Source organism: Bacillus rossius, chromosome 12, assembly GCF_032445375.1.
Source record: "Bacillus rossius redtenbacheri isolate Brsri chromosome 12, Brsri_v3, whole genome shotgun sequence".
Classification (NCBI taxonomy): Eukaryota; Metazoa; Arthropoda; class Insecta; order Phasmatodea; family Bacillidae; genus Bacillus; species Bacillus rossius.
The window spans coordinates 12,989,744-13,011,092 of record NC_086339.1 but is presented as its reverse complement, the minus strand read 5'-3'; the positions used below and the strand labels follow the sequence as shown (position 1 = coordinate 13,011,092).

The window sequence follows — 21,349 nt, the reverse complement described above, 5'->3', positions numbered from 1 at the left end:
AAACTTTCCCAACGAGTCTTTTGGTCGCCACACAGTCAACACTCTACTCGTTGTTGAATACCTTTGGCACTTATTTGCTGACTATTTTTCCATGCTCCGGCATTGCTCCTTGCGAATTGAGCTAAGTCTAAATGACGACAGAAATAACTAAGTCCAGCCTACCCTTCGCAGAGGCTAAGTCCAATACCGGACTTTGGTGTTTGTTCAGGCAGTGATGGTCTTCTTGATGGTCCAGGCATGGCGGCGGCAGTGCAGCACTTCCGCTGGTCGCCTATGTTCTGCACTTTAACCGCTGAATTCGGGGGTTTATATACCCCTCAGGTCGCCTTTCTATGTTCTTCGACCATCAGAACCTCGTGGTTACTGCTACTTCGGTCTGGACGACTGAAGGGGAGGGAGGTCATGTGATCAGTCACGTGACCGCTCCTCAGTCACGTCTTCAAGTGGGACCGTTTCGTTGGGGGGACGCTTAGCTCCCACAACAGATGAACACTTTCAATTGTGAAGTCTTGAGAAAACTAATCATTAAAAGACTGCCGACATTACTACCAATTTGTTCCAACTACAGAGAAACTGTTTTTTCAAGGTTAGAATTATTAACACATACTTATTGCCGCAGTCAAGACAAATTTTCTATAGTGTGAATAAATGCCAGACAAGTTTACCAGACCTGGGACTCACAGACCCAAAATAGTGTTTACTGAACGAAATTTTCCAATCGACTGACAGCTCTATACTATCCCACTCCCTCTCTAATAATATAAAGGTAGCAGGGTTGCAAGCCAGCAGTTCGAAATAATAAAAAGGTGGCACTACAAAAAAAGAATTGCTAGGGTCTCTCAGACCCGGGCACAATGTTTGAAGGTTAACAAGCAGTTTACTGCATTTAATTTAAATTGCACCGCATGTGTCTTTCCAACGTATAAAATTTATGTGTTTAAGAGAATTGATTTTACGTTTTGTCTCATAACATGAGAACTATGAAAATTTTCGGTGTTTAGAATTTTGAGACATGGTATTTATAGATTGTTTTTTGTTATTTTACAAGTACTAGATATGTTCTTTCTGCATAATTCAAATAGTTTTTCACACAAAGTATTGCAAACATGTTTTAGGGTTTTCATCATCTATGCACATAAATCCGTAATACAGTAGACCGATCTCGAGATTGAAATGCACTTCAATTGACTCCAGATATACCTACATCCATTTTGATCCATTTACAATTATTGAATGTGGAGAGAAAAAAAATTCCTTTTCTCTGCTGGTTTTAAAAGTTTTTGTCTGTAATTCGAGTTCTGTACTTTTGAGTTGACTACGTCACAAACAATATTTTGTTTGAAATAAAAATACTAAGTTTTTGTGTTTTACTTCAGTGCAACATTGCTAATTTACGAGTTGTTGGCATTGTAAAATATTAAGTGAGCCAATTTGGTCAAGTTTACATACATTTTCAAAATTAATTAAAATGTTATGGCAGAAAACTCAATTGAACTTGCTAGCCACCGTTTCACCATGACTGGTCTTACCTAGGCTTAACTGCTAGCAGAAGTTTTTAGCAGACTGCTATCAACATACAACAGTTAACACTAACAATTTTAAAAAATTCCACAATTCATAATACTTTTTGGCTACAATTTCAGACTGATATGTTTTACAAGAAACATTAACATTAAGTTTGTTATTGTATTTTTACTAAAATATTTGCAGCTGTACCTAATGAGGTGCTGTCAAAAATGTGTGCAAATACTGATTATTTACACTTTTTTTTCTGTTGTAAAATGTAAAATATATAAAAAATACTATTCTGACTAACATAACATTATTTAATTACCCATACTCCATACAGATTCTGTGCATAACTGGTAAATCTATATTTTCCTCAGGAAATCATTGATTTATGACCCACAAAACTAGAGTTGAGGGTATCTAGGCTTATAACAGCTTCCACAACAAATATGTATCCTTTCTTTCACTCTTTTTGGTGCCTGCTTGTATAGTGGTAAGAAGGTTTTGCTGGGTGCTTATGTTTCCTTTGATGGTGAACGAGGTTCAATATATCTTCCATATTACAGTTCTTATATCTGATGTATTCAATGTTACTAATTAAAATAAATCAACAAGTGAATTACTTAAAAAATATGCATTTCCACAGCATGAACTAAGTGAAGTTAATTCACAAGACTATTACCGGAACTGCAAAGATTTCTGAATCTGGGAATAATTTTAACAAACGTTGAGTGCCTGAATTTTAATTTGCATGGGTTTTGGAAAACAGATTGAAAAGGGTGAGGTAGATAGAAACATCAAAAACCAATAAGATATTAACATTTTATTGAAGTTAAAAACTTGAATAAAAAAATAATTGGCAGTAAAAAAATTATTATTTCTGTACACAAGTGATGACTGACACAGAAAGTCACGAGACATTTTTACATCAATAGTTCACATTAGCTATAAATCACTAAACCATTAAATAAACAAAGTACAAACAAAAAGGTAGAAAATTTTATAACTAAGACAGATCCAAGCATCTTGGGGCAGATGTGATGTCTAGTTCTATACCACCTACGTTGACACATGAACCATTATGGCTTCGATCGAAGACTTCTCTTCAGTATTGTGTTTGGGGACTTTATCTTCTTTTTTGTTTCCTTTGCCTGCAAAAAAACCAGAATAATTACTCCAAATACATGTTCACATTTAGCAAAAGTAAAATGTGATTGTTAAATTGTTACGGTTAGGTAGATTTGATCAAGTATGGGAATGAAAATAGTAACTGTCTAGGCCAAACATAAGCTGAAAAAAAAATATATATATATATATATATATATATATATATAAAGCTGGAGAACACAAATAAAGATCAGAGGATTAACTATAAAAACCTAGGAAGCAATTTGCATATTTGAACATAAAAACTTTTCTCTCATGCAATACTAATTCTCACCAGCTAGTTGTTAGATGTTTTATTACATTGATTTCTAAAATTTATTTTAATAAAGCCATCCTACATTTTGAAAACACAATAAAAGTTATAAAAAAACAATTACTTTCGGTTTTGCTACATTCGTGTTGAAAATCATCACTTCAATTGACACTGTAGTAGGGGAAAAAAATTACAGTGGAGACATTGAAATATAACTTTTTTGAAGATTTTTTGCTGTGTTACAAATATATGGTATACTGTGGGTCTACCATTCTAAAATGGCGTGCCCCCCCCTCCTATCCCTCCCTCTCCCTCCCCCTGCTCTCTCTCTCTCTATATATATATGTGTGTGTGTGTGTGTGTGTGTGTGTGTGTGTATAATACATAATAATTGTACTATACACACACACACACACATATCTCCCCCCCCCCCCCGAGCAGTTTAAGTAAAATATATTACACTTCAAGAAAATTGTGTATAATGCAGGTAAACAATAATAATAACATAACTACTAATGAGGTTTTACTGTAAAGTATTTGTAAAAAAGTGGCTTGCAATTTTACTCATTTTTAAAATGTCAAATATTTATCAAAATTTAAGATTAGATATTACCAAGTCTCATCTCTTAGAGTAAAATGAACTTGACTTTTGAGCCAAATGAGCTGAAGCTACTCCCTCAACTCCGCTCAAGTTTTCAAGTCTCTGCCAATCTCTATCATAAACAGAGATTTATGATCAACCCCAGCACCACCACCATCACCAAACTAAACACCTGTTAACAATTAATAAAGATTGAAGCATATCTCTCACCTTTGAGAGCAAAGCAGAAGCTTCTTCACCAACATCAACAAAGCTGTCATTGTCCACTTTGAACAGTTGTTTCTTTGTCTTCTGTTTTGCTTTAGCAAGAAGTGAATCTGCTGTAGATTCCAAACTGATAGGTTTACAAGTACTTCGTACTGGAAAAAAATAAAAATAAGTTTTTTTTTTGTTTCCAGTTAAATTTTTAGCTCATAAGTGCAAAGGTAAACAAAGTAAAAATAATAATTAGAAGTTACAGTGAACAAACATAAGCCTAAAAAAATTATTAAACATTAATTACAAGGGTTGTCTGAAAAGTTTCTGACCTCAATATGAAGATGGCAGCACTCCTCAACAAAAATAGGGGAATGTGTTTGCTTATGCTTTGGAATGTAATATCTGAAATTTCAGCCATTTTGGTGTGCAACTGTTTTTTTAACAATCAATTACGTGAGTCGATGTGCATGTTTTTGTGAAAATGAAAAATTGAGAATTGAACTGTTACTGAATACTTGCTATTGAAAGGCAATATGCCTACGCTAAATTACTATGAACCTGTACCATCATTTACCACAGTTTTTCTGTATAAAACAATGCATTTTTTAGTTTAAATCTAATGTTCATTAGGATATTACGGCTTACTCATTTAATTAACAAAAACACAAAATTGTCCGATGTGTAAATTTCCTTTTAAAGACGCTTTGAAACGTTATAACCTTATCTGTTCATCATTGTCGCCGGTCTAATGCTTATTAAATGTAGGCAGTGGTAGTTGGCATCATTCATGTTTGGTTGTTGATTCCCGTATAGAGAGTGCGCACACAGTCAAATATCAGTACATATCAATAATTTGCCAGTTGCATGCAACGCACACACACTATCTAGTGCCGAGCTAACTACATTTGATAGCCAACAATCATTTGTGGTAAGTATGTACTGCGTTGATAGTTATCAGTTAGTTATGACTCATGTTCGGGTCACCATTTTCATTTTTCTATTTTAAGTTGTACAAAATGTTTTTGTTGCATGAATTATCAATTTAAAGTTTTTGGCATGCTTTTGTATACTCTACTTGTTAAATTTACGTACTTTCCATGAATATGTTTTTTTTTAATGAATAACTTCACCTAACAAAAAAAGCTTTTTTCCGCATAAAAATCACACCTATACTTTTCAAACTTGAATTTAATATAAAATGTGCTACGATGATGTGATAAACAACAGTGGGCGTGATTCGCATCCAGAAATGTAGTTGTAAACATAATTTAAATATATTTATTATCTTTGAACGATTTGTGCAATGTGAGTGCATGACTTGTAAGCTTTTGGACATACGCCATTGCTAAGCACATGCATGTCTGTAGAATATATTTCTCAAACTCTATATTTATTGAAAAAATTCTACATAAAATTTTGTGTCTCGAGTTTCATATCATAAGTGTATTTGCAACACGAGAACACATGAATTTGCTCATTACCAAGGTTAGATGTTACACATCTCTGGCAAGTACTGAATAACTCCCTCAAATGTATTTGCTTCTCTACTTGTTTTGCAACACACAGCTAACCAAATTTTGGTTGGCTGGACCCTATTTATTCTTAAATTAATAACTGAATGGATAAAAATACTTAACAAATCTCTAACTGTATATCCTCAGAATGCACCAACCAACAACTGGTACTACAATGAAAACTTAAGGCACCTAGAACAGTCTATCTCTATCATAATTACCTTTAGATGATGAAGTTTTAGGAGTTTTCGCAGCTTGTTTCCTAAAACAGAATAAGAAAATCAGACTACAATAACTCATAAAAACAATTAAACTACTGTGAACTGTTGTGATATTATGGCCCAACTTGGCACTACACTGTTAATACTACAATTGACATAAATGAAATGTATTCATTTTCTGTGACAAAATGAAGTTATACATATAAAAGTTAGTACATAAATATGATGAGAGGATATGAATGAACAAACTTATCATTAACAATCACACATTAAATGCAGAATAAAGTAAAAAAAAATAGCAAAAAGAAAATTTTGGTTCTTGCACAAATGAAGCATTTAATACTTATCATAACACAATGATAAATTATTATTACAAGTTCACACAAAGACATATTCAGTCGATACAGAAGTTCACACAGCTTATCCTAGTTACTCCCTAGTTCTGCACTACTTAAAGGCAGAAATCCTGACTGTACTATATTTGTATCTAAACAACTAATATCGCAAGCAAACGAGTTTTCTTAACTCCTGTGCAGGATCCCACAGACCTTTGGACTGCCCCATTCATCATCAATGTGATGCCCCAACAAGAAAGCTTAGTTATTGTAAAATTCTATGTTTAAATGGCTATTCAACCAAGGAGAAGCAATGCTAAGAAAAATAGTCATCGACTATTACTGTGGAAGTTCTATAGATGAAAATTTAACAATGAAAAAATAATTTGTCCGCTATTGACTGAAAAGAATATCTGACAACAAAATACATGAAAATGACAATTTCATTTAAAGCAAGGTTGTAAATATCTTAAATATAACACAATTATGCTGTGTTGCTAACATGATTTTAATGGAATAAAATAAGAAAATTATAATGATACATAACATCTTGTAAATATGTCTCACCTTTACAAAAATGAAGTAAATAAATTTTATATGCTGTAGCTATGAAAAATAAGAAAATGTTGAGGTCTATGCTGCCTACTAACAGTACAGTAGTAATGGTAATGGTAGTTTGTGCATCAACACAAATCCTGAGTTTGAACCCTCACAAGTTGAGTTGAAGCACGTCACTAGTGTACCAGTTAATGCTAGACGATAGTTTAAAAAAACCATGAAAATAAAGGTTCTCATGGAACACAGAGGGGGCAAAAACCCAGACACATACCTGGAAGTTGATTTTGAAGGTCGTATGTTCTCTTCAAAATGATCCTTGAAAGGAGTTTGTGCTAAATGTTCAGGCGACATAGTCTGAAAAGGAAGCTCACAGTTAGTGGTTGCAAAATTATACTAGGAATAAAAATAACCCTCCAACTCCACAAGCAACTTTTGTATAAATATACAAAAAAGTTTGGTATGTCCACATCTGCAAGTGTATACATCCACACACATGCACGCACACCTGCATAATCCCGCTCACACACATACATGCACAAAATTTAAAATGTTTGAGAAAATTTTAAAAGTATATATAAAAAAAAAAGGTAAACATGATGAATAAATTCTGTAAAATAGTGTGGATAGTAATGAAAGGTAGGATTGAGGAAATGTTATCCAGCCAGGAAAGAAACAAAGAAAGAAAAAAGTCTCATGCTGAGAAACCTTTTTTTATTTGGGCTTAGCATCTTATTGACAACTGGGACATTGCAGACTGGTTTTGGGAATCCATAGTAAAAATAAATCAGGGAATGGAACCCAGGTCTTCTGAAATCATGAACGTTGGTCTGACAAATACACCTCCTCGCTCAATGGGAAACAATCTCATTAGGAAACAGTGGATTGGGTAGTTATGCACAGCAGCATGGCTGAACAAACACCTTTACTACTGATGCAGTGCCTGAATTCTTCTGAAGTAAATACTTTATACAGTGAATTTTAAATGTACTGTACTTGTCTTCAGAAGCAACATAATAAGGCGTGTCCAAACTTCAATTGCAAGAAGCAGGTAGGTATGCTAGTAAACAAATATCCATACTTCTCAAGCATCCTTGCAAGTACACTTAAGTTGCCTTATTAAATATAATACAATCGTAACTTTAGGGCTAGCTAAATTGTCACTTTAATTTTTATACAGTTTAGGAATTAAGTGAAAACATTAAATATTCAAACAGATTCCTAGGAAATTAATTCACCTGTACCAATTGTTGCAGAAAAAGGTAACAATAAAATGATGCAGTACAAAAGTTTAGTTTATTTGAGATTAATCTTTTGGATATTTTAAGAATTTCACACTAACCAGCCAAACTGAAATGACAAATAATTTAATAGTAATGTGAAAAAATTTATACATTGGGGAAAAAAAAAACACGAGTTGCTGAATTATAAATACTCTCAATAACGTAAAGGATATTTTCATTTTTGTGTAGTTCTTATATTCAGATGCAGAGCCTCAGACAGCCTATAATCTGTTGCCTTTCACGTTTACATTTCCTTTCCAGTGTGTGGGACGACAGATAGTCAAAGGATGTTGGGGCAATAATACAATTAATGACTTGTCATCTTCCCAGCAAATGAAATACAATTCATTCGAGCAGTTTCTACAACACAGTGTAATGAAATTGTACTGTATTTTGTCAATAGACAATTTAAAAAGTGTAATTTTTTTTTGATAACACAAGCTATACTCTTTTATTATAAATTATGCTTGTGCATAAAATCTCTGTGGAAACTTGTATTTTAAATACTCTTTGTAATCAAATGTTAGTTTTAAAACAAGAGCAGGGAAAAAGAAATGGAAGTGATTATTAAGAACATTGAGTTTTGGAACATATATTGAATTTAGAAGGCTGAAAAGGACAGCCATTTTTAATGTGATAGTATAGTTTATTAATTAAAGTCCTACACTGAATTCAAAGGAATATCTACGGATCAAGATTGAAGAATGTGAATTTAACACTTCTGTAAGGAAAGTCTACAGAAATTAATATTTTGAAGTTTTGGTATTGATTGGATATTTCTAAAATTATATGTATGGTGATGATGTGTTGTTGCTTCAGGTATATGCGTGTTTAGTTAGTAATAGATTAATATTGAGAAATAGGTTAGTTGTATCCAAAATTGTTCATATTATCATTGATTTCTGTTAAAGTTTGTATAAATTCCGTAATTTAAATTTAACTTTGATTAACTTATATTGCACAACTATTCCTGATAAATTTAGTATGCTCCCTCAGAAGTCCTGACAAATTTTGTTTAATTAGTCATAGTGTTATTTTAAATGAGCTAGTTTTGTTTACTGAGGTTAATTACTGTTGGCCATTTTTTTTTTTAATTTTAGTATTATTTAAGTATCAACCATTAATTTTGGATACAATTAATTAATTAGTCGAAAATTTCAGTTTTTCCAGGTTCAGGTACGTAAAATCATAGGTAACTCATTTATCAACTTGTAATTTAAGGTCTAAATAAAAATGTCCTGAAAGGATTTTACAAACAAATTGTTGAAGAAATGTCAAATGCAGTAAACAATGAGAAAACTAAGTGAGAATATATACCTCATGCAATCACACACAGCTATTTAAACAATCACCATTATAACAATATTATACCTTAGCGCATGCAAGATGCAATATAAAAATTATTTGAGTATAATAGCTTAAATACTCAATTTATTTAAACTACGCAAAAAAAAAAAATAACATGGGGTGGCGAATTTCCTTTGCATAAAATCTTGGAATCAAGAACTTTAAATTTTAAGAATTTCCTCTTGGTTTATGAAATAAAGTTTAAATTATGATGGACCAGTCCAGTACCAGTATTTTATTATATTAATATTTATTTTACCAATAAATTAAATAATCATAAATTTAAAATTTTTCGCAGACATTTGAATTTTTCAGATAAATGAACACACACTACTGAGATGGCCAATAATTTTGACTTAATGAGGAGACCATAATGCATAGGCAATAATGAAATGTATTGGCAAAGGAAACAGGAACACTTTACAAGCTTCAGATCAACGAACTTGGACTTTACCTTGCATTTTAGGTCTCGGGTAGTGAATAGATCGGACATACATATTGAAAACCCAACAGCCAAGGATATTCCTTCGTAGTGCTGCCAACTCACACATTCCTGGGCAGTAACTTACATGCCATTTAAGTGTGATTAATTGCATTGGCTATAAATATGTTTGCGCGTCAGAGACAAATGCAATGAAAACATGCTATGTCAAGTTGTTGTAAGCCAACGAATATTCCTTATTCCAGTGTTAGAATTTGAGGTTGTATCAAATACAAAGTTCATCATCCATTTTCAAAAATTCAAATATTCGCACAGGCCTAGTTATGTTAGCAGAAAACTGCAGCAGCAATTATCGTATTAATGAGACTCTCAATATAATTGGACCCCAAACTTTTGGATTATGAGTTTATGAGAAATACTTTATGGGGTGAAAATCACAATTCACACACACAAAAATTAAAAATTATTTAAATTAGTATTTATAACATATTTACTAACAGCTTATCTGGTGCCACTTTCTGTCAGTAGAGTGATTTGCACTGTCTTTTTTGAAACAGCAAGCAGCAATAAAAAAAAAAAATATGGTGGCTGTAGTTCAAAAGCCATGTGTCAGAAAGCAAAGATTGCTGCTGCGTTATATATGGGTCCTCTGGGAGGGTGACAGAGATGGAGGGGGGGCAGGTGGTTTGTCCTGGCTGGCAGCCACAATTAACCGACTCCCCCTTCCTTTCAAGGCATTTCAAAGTGTTATCTTGTCTCATCTGTCATGCCTGCTGATATCCCCACTTCCAAGCTACAGGTTCAGAAAGCAGTAAACAAAAGCAGACTAAAGTGACGTGTTTCACAGGCAGACTGAGCTGGTTTTTCAACTATGCAGAGGTTCAGGAGTACGTAATTAAGAGTATCTAAAGTGGCTTTCAGTGATGCAGTTATGAGGTAGAGTGGGCGGTTTTTCAACTGAGCTGTTCACATCTTCTAGCCGGCAAGATACAAGTTAGCGATTATAGTGTGACCCTCACTTTTGGGTTCAGCAGTTCTGGTAAATACAGTATAAGTAAATGTATTTTTGAGTAACGTAGCTTAAGAATTAGACCTAATTAGCAATCAAAGTCAGCATCATTTCAGAAATCAATGATTACATACTTCAAAGAAAATTCTTGAAGTCAAATTCAACAAATTTCATTTCAACAGACTTTCTCGAAGCTTCGATTAGACTTCTCCAAATTCAACTTTATCAAAGCTATAAACACCCCTAGTAGTGTAAATATTAAGTAATGTTTATTTTGAATATGTTTAGTTAAAGTATAATTATAGGCTGTGTTAGATTTACAAATTGCTAAAAGAAACAAAAAACATTGGCCAATTTTTATCATAATTATATTTTAGCCAGGTTGCGGAAAACACAAAATAAAGGCTTCCGCACAATAAAAATATCTTCTCCAAAACATGTCATACAATTTCTGTCATGCGAAACGTGCTATGTGAAAATTCTCACCTTTTTTTCTTCGTTCCCTACATTGCGAATTTTCATTTGTTCCACCTATGAGAAGCACACACAAGCTACGAATTAGTTCTATGCAAGTGCAGGAAGAGAAGCACTACACACTAAGAAAGAAAACATCTCACTCGCTACTTGCCTGGCGTTCTAGTTTCTCCATTTGTGTGTCTTTTTTATGCAGCTCGTTTCGCAGACCTTTGATTAATTCCTTGGAAGAAGAAAAAAAATATTAGTTTTATTTTTTTCAGGTCTTACGTTCACAACAAGGGCAACCAACATAGACATGCATCATGTCACACATTATTACCTCATTATTAGAGACAAGATTATGTGGTGAATTGCAATAAACAATAATAACATAAAAAAGCATGTTATACACTATGCACCACCGAAATGCAAGTTATATCATGGAATTAAGTACACTAAAACCTGTTTAAAATGACATGGCTTAAGACATTTTCCCAACTAACAATGGGACCACCAAGTATGGTACAAACTGATTTTAATGGGTCTTATATATGTTGTGGAGGGAGGCTCCCAGAGTACTAAGCTAAAAGGGTTTTGTCCAATGCGCCTTAGTTTTTGCGAAAATGGTGTTTAAAGATTTACATGAACGTTTTACACCGGTACATTTTCCGTCGCGCCAGGCGAGTCAGCCTAGCCTAGTTGGTAAGTCTCTTGCCTAGCAGCCGGCCGGTCTGGGTTCGCTTACTTCTCATTGAAATTTATATATTACATCCCTTATTTCAATTTCATCTTAAGGCACGGCCCTGAAGGTCATTTTTGTCATTCCATTTTTTTTGTAGTTGCTATGTATTTAAGGACTTTCTGGAAAATTTATCGCAACAGCTTTCTTGCAATTGTTACGAATTTTGTCATCAGTACTTAGAGTAACTGAACAGTAGTAAAAAGCCCCAATATTCTTTATCACAATCATCATCTTGATCATCCTCCCCTTGCATGATATTTTACAGCTTGCAAATAATGTTTAATACTGAAATTAGTACCTTGTGACAAATTGTGCAACCAAACAACACTGATATTCGTAAACAGGAATAGCCCTTGGAATAAAAATAATGGAGAGAGAGTGAATGACCGTAGAGCCTTGGCACCTGCGTCTCCTTGTTGGGGGTGGGGGTGTTCTTGTACAAGAGCTCCTGGCAGTGCTGGGCGTCCCGCTTGTACCGCTCCATCTCCTCGGCCTTCTGCTTCAGGTGGTCCTCGTACCACTTGAACAAGGTCTCGTGCTGGCTGCGCTGCTTCGCCATGTCCAGCTCCTGCACACAGGGCCCCGCTTACACCCATCATCTCAGGTAACACCGCATTTCATGGGGTTGGGTTGGATTGAATTGGGTTGAATTGGGTTAGGTTGGATTGGGTTGATAGGGTTAGGTTGGGTTTGACTGGGTTAGGTTAGGTTGGATTGGTATGGGTTGGATTGGGTTAGGTTGGATTGGATTAGGTTGGATTGGATTCGGTTGGATTGTGTTAGGTTGGTTTGGGTTAGGTTGGATTGGATTAGGTTGGATTGGATTAGGTTGGATTGGGTTAGGTTGGATTGGATTGGGTTGGGTTGGGTTGGGTAACAAAACATTCTTGGTCATCAGTAGGCCCAGTGGTATAATTTTTTTGGGCGATGTTTTTTCCGGCTTTTATTCAGAGTATATTCTTTCACGCCCCTCCACAATTCGGAAACCAGTATGTAAAGGATATCTTTAAGGTTAATTTATTTGTAGGCTTCAAGGTCCTCCAGAATATGTTTCAACAGTCTTTCGTCAGAAACTGCAATTTAGTTTGGACCTGATAATACAGTCACTCGGTTAATAGAAGTTTGGTTAGTCAAGAATCTACTGTATTTTCTCATCTGCATAATTCAATCACCGATCTTATACTCCAATATCTTCCAAGAAATAATTCCGACGCCCAAACTTAACATCAGTAATACTTTTCGGCTTATTTGGCTTTAACCTTAATCAGTCTTCAACTTGGATATACGCCTAGTATACCCTTTAGAACTTAAAATAGGCCAAGCCAAATAATAAACATCCTTCCTACATCATGGTAGAAGAGTCTCTTTATAAACTCTACCTCATAGTTCAACATCATATAATGTTTCAAACAATGCCAGCCTATAACATGAGTTAACACACCATTTGAATACTGTGCCAAACAAGCTGCCAAACCAATCTGGTTGATTAACTTGATTGGAGGTTAAAAGGTTTTCCATTTCACAGTTAGCACAATATCATCTCTAACATACAGATGACTGCAATTTTGATTATACAGGATGTCTACAAAAGTGACAAAATCAATTTTAGTGACTTTTTAGTGACCTTTACTGACCTAAATGGCAATATTTTTTTCTGATTTTTTTTTTTACTTTGTACTACTGACTAAACTAATTGACACTTTTACAAAAAAAAAATACACATTAGGCTTAACAGTTAAGCCTAAAAACTACCAATGACCACCAAAATTTAAAAGGACATGTTATCCTAATGCCGAGCTGCCTACCTCAAATCACACCCATCAGTAATTACAATTATATGAAAAAAGTACACGTAAATCATGCACAATAAATTTTTCCTGAGGCATTATGACACACTCACAAAATATAACAAGGACTTTAATAAGCAAAAGAAAAAAGAAAAATATAGGCCTATGTATATGAATATAATGCAAATTAATGAATAAAAAAAAAACTTTTTGAACAATACCAACTGAATATGTAAGAAATGTCAATTTTACTGGAAATTTTGAATCTTCAATTAAAAGTATTCAAAGACAAACTTTAGAAAAACTGTCTTATTTGCTTCTTTTATCCTAATTGGATAAGAACTGTCATCTAAACAAACAACAAAAGACAAACACAAGGACTTGTAAACAATAACCCTGCGTTCGTTACTTTCGTTTCTTCAGATGTAGCGAAAAAAGGACGATATAGATTTATTGCTCATCATGGCTATAAAATGACCCGCATGTTTCTTTGATTCAATATGCCGTCTACAGTCATCCCTTCTACCATGTGCAATCGAAAAGTCACACGTGCATACATTACAAAACGCATGGCGTTCCAAACATTTGAAGACAACAAGCATGGCCATTCTTTTGAATATTTAAGTCGAAAGTTCTGAAGAATTGCGTGTTTTTCCCCCCCAGATACACATTTTTCTGTCACGCGATTCATTTCTACAACCGGCACTGAAGAACACAACACTATCGAAAAACAAAAAAATTTCACGTCTGTATACACGACAAAAACACTATGATGAAAAAAATGGCTTTCAAGCAATAAATTAAAACAACACAGGTTAGCCAAAGTACCGTAAAAAAATTATCGTGATGTAAGTAGCCTTCAAACGAAAAGTTTGAGAATATGTACTAGTTGTATCGTACAACGGACGTAATGCCATGCCATTATTATTTCAAAACACGAGAATTAATCCACTTATTTCGACAGTACATGCACACACTTACTAGTTCCGTTATTTGCGCAACCAAGCGATGTATTCAAACTGCGTTCACGAAACACGCACAGCAGAAACGGAATTTTCTCCGTTACCATGCAGCACAAAGTCTCGTTTCCGTAATAAAACAGCGATGTTCCGTAATTCGGTGTTAAATCCGTAATGGTTGGCAGCTCTGCTAATGAGAGATTGTGTATTTACTATACTTATATGGACGCGGAGGCGGAAAGCATTGTTATAGTAACAAGTTGTACATACTAGTATACTGTAACATCTATGGTTTGAAAACCTCTGAATCCTCGTACAAATACGAGACTTCATACGTCAGGCAATGCTAGACTCGTACGGCCTGTGTCCTAAAAAACGAAACATTAAAACGAACATAGCACGACAATCAGCTTGACATAGCATTGAATTTCGCCACTGCGTTTCATGGTATCTTATTTCAGCACTTTGTTCTTCTATAGCAGGCCAAACATACTAAAGAAAGAAAAATACGACTGTGCCAATTACACAGTCACTTAGTGTCCAATAAATACACGTGAAAATACGTCAATAGAAAAGTTTTTTCGTGAGCTTGTATTGAATTCCGTGACTTTTTAGTGACTTTGTGACCTCGCATCAAAATTCGTTACTTTTTGGTTACCTTCGGGACTTTCGTGACTTGTAGACACCCTGTTATAACAATGGACACACAGATGCTAAAAAAACACACAGATAATAGACTGCAAAACATGACACTAAAGAAAATGTGTTCCTTATCTCTATGCAGTTGAAATAAATAATAAAAGAATAGATTCAGCTAGCATCTGTACCTAAGAAACAGTACAACACACTTTGAGCACGTAAACTGCTAAATCAGAACAGCAGCAAGTGAAGAAATCTACAAAGAATAAGACTTAAACAGGAAAGCTACAAAATTAATAAAAGTGAACTTACAAGCTGTTCAAGTGAATTTCTTAGCTCGGCGTTCTCGATACGAAGTTGTTCAATTCTATCTTTCATAACTGCTTCCTTAACTGTGACATCCTGATGATATTCCCTCTTCTGCTTGCCAATTTGGTCTGTTAATGCTTCTATTTCTTTCTTTAAATCCCTGCACATTCACACACAAATCAATCAGTAACCACACAATTTAAAAATTCTTGTAATTTACTTTTCTCTTTTAAGAAAACACTTAGCAGTAAAACAAGCTCAGTAATTATATTAAATAAGCATCCAGCAAGAAATTTAATACTGCTAAGCTTTTAAAAGAAATTTTGGCATTTAACACCACAAATAAATTTCACAAGCACAGCTAAATCTATAACGTGAACCTAATTACTTACGGGAAATTTTTTTTTACAGAAATCTTTCTCTCATGTACCATCAATAAAAATTAAGTGATTTTTTTCTAAAATTATAAAGCAGAATCAGATTTAAAAAATACACAGATACAAATATTAAGTAATCATGGTGTAAATAAAAGCTTTCTTCCAATTCTATCAATAGTCAAATTTTTTAAAGTTAGTGTAGACCTATTCAAAATAAATTTTTGAATTACATATTTGAATATATTTAAGTAAACAGTCCACAAATCGGTCACATAATTTTGTCTTAAAATGCAATGATAGAATTGAGAAACAAAATGCTGAGGAAAAAACACAAACAATACAATACATATTCAAAGACATACACTTCAGTTAATATTTCAGCTTTCAAATTCTTTTGTAATCTTTCCAAATCAGCATCTTTCTCGCCTATAGACTCCTCCAATTTACAGATGCGCTGCAACAACATCTTGATTTCTAGAAATAAAACAAAAACAGAAACTCACTCAACGAAATGATAATAGGTAAAGAATTATTGCTATAAGAAATTATAATAAGTCATAAAGATAACAAAGTTATAACAGAGCCATGTTTGTATACAAAATACGTATACAATTTTCAAAACAGTAACACATACTGTACTAATAAGTTTATACACAGTAACAACCATATTTCTTACACTATCATGCCAAAACTGTCCAATGAATTGTATAGAACATTTTTAACATGCTAGTTACATTATTTCCACAGAACATACACCTTCGTTCAAGTAAACATCGCCTTATACCTATTCAAAGGAATTTCACAATTTTTTGCAAACAAATTTGAGACACAGCTAGTATGCAATCATTGATGATGCAATGCAACAAATATTTTCATTTTTGAAAATTTTTACCTCAACAAAATTAATTAATTAGACAATAATACTACATAAAAAATAATAGATGGTCGTATGTGTATCTAAATGTGATTGTAAGATGTGATGTCGCATACACACCACCTATTAATTAGTACCATGATTGACAAAAATCTAACACAAAGTAAAAAAAAGGGTCTTTTTTTTTGACAGTGCAAATATAGTCATCAAAATATCACTAATTTAACTATGACAAAAGTTGTACCAGGCTAGCCCCCCAGCTTAGCACAACATGAGATTCTGTACACAGTGAGTCATTGTTCAAAATCAGCTAAACTACATGTCCTGATCCATGCCCAATATATGGTGTGATATACGTCACAGCTTACATCCCCACAAAGAGTAGAGAGTGATAATTTAATTTATGCCAGGGATACAATAAACATGAGACAAAAACCTTTTTGCAAGCTTTCTGCTTCAACGGTCCTGAGCTCGTCAGCTCGGGTCAGCTGCTCAGCCTTGTCGTTGTTGTCATCGGACAGCTGTTGAAGCAAGCACTTCTCATTCTGTAAGAGAGAGGAAAAAAACACTTCAAGAGATTATGTACGGGAAATGGCGAAACAATACACAAATTAATTTAATAAAAACTTATTATAGCAGATAAATTTTGAACATTCTATGTTTTAAAACTTCTTTTCATAAAAATAAAATTCACACATGAGTGTGGACATTTTAGGTTAAGAATTAATTTCATGGCGTGACCTCAATTTCAGGAAACATTAGAAAGTATGTATTGCTAACTTGACTGTAAGATAACCTTAACAAAAAGGTAATTAAAATGTAAGGCAGTTTTGCTTAAGTCAAGCTCATTACATGAAAGAATACTTTTTACTTCACTTTTGTTTTATTAGCTTATTATTTTAATTATTGGTCATAGAATTTGATTTAAAAAATACTATTTCATTTTCTATTTAATATTAAATTTTTTAATTAAGTAGCAAATCTAAATTAAATTTAAAAATACTTACATATTACTTCGTTTATGTTCAAAACAACTTTTAAAATTCACAAAATTTTTCTGGAAATTATTATTATTTTTTTTTTAAAGGTGAACCTTACTGAATAATGTTAGTTTCTGTTTCATTTAAATGGCTGTTCTCTAGCTATTGTTTCCTTTCGTTAATATTCGCAAAACTCTACAAACTGTCATGCACACTATACACTATACAATAAACCAAATTAAAGAACTTTTATACTGGTTGGCCAAATAATGTATTTCCAACTCCATTGCGTATTACAGTATATCTAAAACTTAAAACCAAACTATTTATGTAAAGCATGTTTGTTGGTACTTACCTCTAGACCCACATTCAGTTCTTCTATTCTCAATTCAAGTTCATGAATATACTTGTCTTTCTGAAACATAAAATGTTCATGATTAAATGGATACCCACTTACATATTGTTACTACATATTTTGTATGTACAGACGTTATCTACCAACACCTGTACGTACAAATAAATTATAGCATACGTAGAAAAGTTATTTCCTTGAGTCTGGACATAAGGGCATGTAATTTTTACTGCCAGATCTGTAACAGAGAGCCAAATTCACTCCAAGAGCCAGACACATCATCACACAACATCCTTGTGCAGCACAGAGCCCTGTGAATGGCAGATATGTTTGTCTTTAAGGCTAGGCCAGAGCCTATTGAGTTAGTTTAAATATTAAGGTATTAGTTTTATATTATTTATATTTTAGTGACCAAGCCTAAGTGATTGTGGATTGTGTTCAGGAACACAGTGGTGAACAAATTTCAGAATTTTTTCATAAACCTTATAATAAAATCTTCTTACGATATTCTTACATCACAGAGCCATTTGTATATATTATGAAAAACTAAGCATAGATAAAACATATCTAATATTAGCAGAAACGTGACAATTTTTATGTCCCGAAAATAAAACCTTTTCAGAAATAATTTCCACATGATTCAAGTAAACAATTTCAAACTATTTATGTTTAATGTGCAAGTACAAACTGAAGTGAAACATAAGAAAACCAACATGCAAGCTAACAAAAGGGTAGTGGGAATTAAAGATTCTTGTCTTCCAGCACACAGACACTGATTATTTTGGGACTTAAACATAATCTGTACACAACCTGGTGTTAGGCCTGGGTCATATTAATTTACAAACTATTTCATTTATTAACTCAAAGTTAAAGCTTAAAGGATTGGTTTTACTATTTTGTATTTTTAGAGTGTAACTGGCAGAAAACAGATTTTTCTTCAACATTTTTATTTTAACACTTTTGGCATTAATATTTTCAAACTTCATTAAATACAGTGGAACCTTGAAACTCTCACAACTGGTAATGGCAGAAGCTATTGTTTCTACGAGCACAAGAGCTCGCAAAAACTGAATGGTTATAAAAAAAAATTAAGTTCCCAATTAGATTCCCAATGCTTCCACAAAAGGTGTAAACTTCATGGTATATATCCAAAATGGTGCATTGTACAGAAAAAAATTACACATTACAAAATTCTTACAAATTTCCTAATGAACAAAAATGTCTGTACTAAATTTTTAGTTTATCTAACAATTTTAATTGTACTGACCAACCTACACATCAAACCTATTGTGCACCTGTAGTCTTAACACCCACTCCCAGACATTTAAACTGCATGGGAACAGTTTAGTTGAAAAAACTGTATATACTCTGCATTTGAACTAATTTACTTGCACCACTTTTGACAAATGCTGTGTGGATATTTCAGTTGAGAAACTAAACAATGGTGATAGATGACACAGAGTAACACTTTGATTTGCAGTGAAAAGAGAAAGCAGGAAGGAGGGAAAGGGAGAATAATAGGGAGAGAGACGAAGCGAGGATGATATAGATGAAGAGGGATAAAGGGAGGAGGAGATAGGTGAAGAGGGAGGAAGGGAGGGGGTATGATGATAGGGGAAGAAGGGAGGGGGAAATGGAGAGGGATCTGATGATAGAGGAAGAGGGAGGATGGTAGGGGGAGAGGAAGGGAGGGGGAGTAGGTGAATGAAGGGGTATGAAGGGAGGAAAGGAGGGGAGGAAGGGAAGTATGGTGAAGGGAGGGGGATAGGAGGAAAAGGGGAGGAGGAAAGGAAGGGGAGGACAGGAGGGGAGAGGGAGTACAGGAGGGAGAGGGAGGATAGGAGGGAGAGGACGGGAGGGAGAGGACAGGAGGGGAGAGGGAGGACAGGAGGGGAGAGGGAGGACAGGAGGGGAGAGGGAGGACAGGAGGGGAGAGGGAGGACAGGGGGGAGAGGGTGGGCAGGAGGGGGAGAGGGTGGGCAGGAGGGGGAGCGGGTGGGCAGGAGGGGGAGCGGGTGGGCAGGAGGGGTAGCGGGTGGGCAGGAGGGGGAGAGGGTGGGCAGGAGGGGGAGAGGGAGGGATAGAGGGAAGAAGGATGGGAGAGGGAAGAAGGATGAGAGGAAAGAAGGATGGGAGGGAAGAAATATGGGAAAGAAGAAGGATGGGAGAGGGAGTAATGAAGAAAGCAGGAGGAAGGTTTCGGAGAGAAAGGGAGGAGAGAGAAAGGGAGGAGAGAGAAAGGGAGGAGAGAGAAAGGGAGGAGAGAGAAAGGGAGGAGAGAAAGGGAGGAGAGAGAAAGGGAGGAGAGAGAAAGGGAGAGTGAGGAAGAGAGGTTTGAGATAGGAGAGGGAGATAGGGAGGGGGAGAGAGTGACGATTCCACTATATTTTTAAGACGATCATAATTTTTTTTGTTTTGATTTTTTGGTTAAAGAATAGTTTAAGTCCTGTTGTATCTATTTAAATTTTTTTATGTGGTTTATTACAATTTTTATTCCTGGTTGGCCGATAGGCTGTGGCTGAAGGCCACCACTTCTAGAAATTTGAGTCAAATAAAAGCTTGTAATATATAAAATGTTGGCAAATAATTTTTAGTTTTTTGTAGTAACTTTTATTTTGTAAATTTGTGCTACATATTTATAAGGGCTTAAAAGTTTAGGAATGTTGTAAGATATTAATTGGACCTAGAACTTTGATTTTGCCAGTGGCCGTTAGAGGGTGTGACATCAGTGGCGGCTGACCGCGGCAGTTCAGACAGTGATGGCTGGGCCGGAGTTCTGGGTGGACGTAGTGCGCTGTTGCGCTGGCATTTCGGGCTTGTTTCAGACACTTACCTCGTTCAGAGCTTCCATGCGGTCGTCAGCAAGCTTCTGGAGAAGTTCTAGCTCCTGAGATTGTTCACTGTAAGCAGTCTGGTAATCCACCAGCCTGTTTGTCAGTTCTCTAACATCCAGATCCTGTGGAACAGAGCATCTGACAGAACAAAACATTCGTAAATGTGTAATGTTGCTCCCAAAACAAACCAGTTAAATAAAACAAATAGAAAAAGGTCTGCAGCTTAGTATAATGAAAAAAATACAGTACAGATCTGATGGGGAAAAAAATGTGAAAAAATAAAATAAAACCACAAAAAGCATTTACAGGAGCACAATCCTTTATCCGAAATGGTCGGGACCAGCAGCATTCCGAATTTCGGAATTTTTCGGATTTCGGAATTTTAATACAGGAGGCCTAGTAAAGCCAAGTTAGGTTATGTCAGATGTATTAAGGATTTCAAGCAACATAGTACAAAAAACAACAAAGAACATAACGTAAATAAACACTGCAGCATTAATAAATACCTGAAACAATCGCCAAAATAATTTGTTTTTAAAAATTTATACTGATACTGTAAAACATCTGGAGAATGTTTATGGTGCGTCGTCATCGCCGCCGATGTCG

General features: G+C 34.6%; 1 protein-coding gene across 2 annotated transcripts in view; it reads right to left on the bottom strand.

Moving 5' to 3' along the window:
• Positions 1 to 2,317: 2,317 nt before the first annotated feature.
• Positions 2,318 to 21,349, bottom strand: part of LOC134537550 (kinesin-like protein KIF20A) — a 57,197-nt gene continuing 38,165 nt past the window's right edge. Inside the window, exons 23-34 of one of the 2 annotated variants that reach the window (XM_063378110.1) lie at positions 20,743 to 20,865; positions 17,913 to 17,972; positions 17,014 to 17,122; positions 16,066 to 16,177; positions 15,330 to 15,486; positions 12,036 to 12,200; positions 11,063 to 11,131; positions 10,921 to 10,965; positions 6,628 to 6,710; positions 5,464 to 5,504; positions 3,741 to 3,889; positions 2,318 to 2,660 (exon numbers count right to left, since the gene is read on the bottom strand). In XM_063378110.1, the coding sequence (XP_063234180.1) occupies positions 2,589 to 2,660; positions 3,741 to 3,889; positions 5,464 to 5,504; positions 6,628 to 6,710; positions 10,921 to 10,965; positions 11,063 to 11,131; positions 12,036 to 12,200; positions 15,330 to 15,486; positions 16,066 to 16,177; positions 17,014 to 17,122; positions 17,913 to 17,972; positions 20,743 to 20,865 (1,185 nt within the window). In that variant the 3' untranslated portion in view covers positions 2,318 to 2,588. The remainder of the gene's footprint in view (positions 2,661 to 3,740; positions 3,890 to 5,463; positions 5,505 to 6,627; positions 6,711 to 10,920; positions 10,966 to 11,062; positions 11,132 to 12,035; positions 12,201 to 15,329; positions 15,487 to 16,065; positions 16,178 to 17,013; positions 17,123 to 17,912; positions 17,973 to 20,742; positions 20,866 to 21,349) is intronic. The other variant, XM_063378111.1, reaches the window with a different exon arrangement.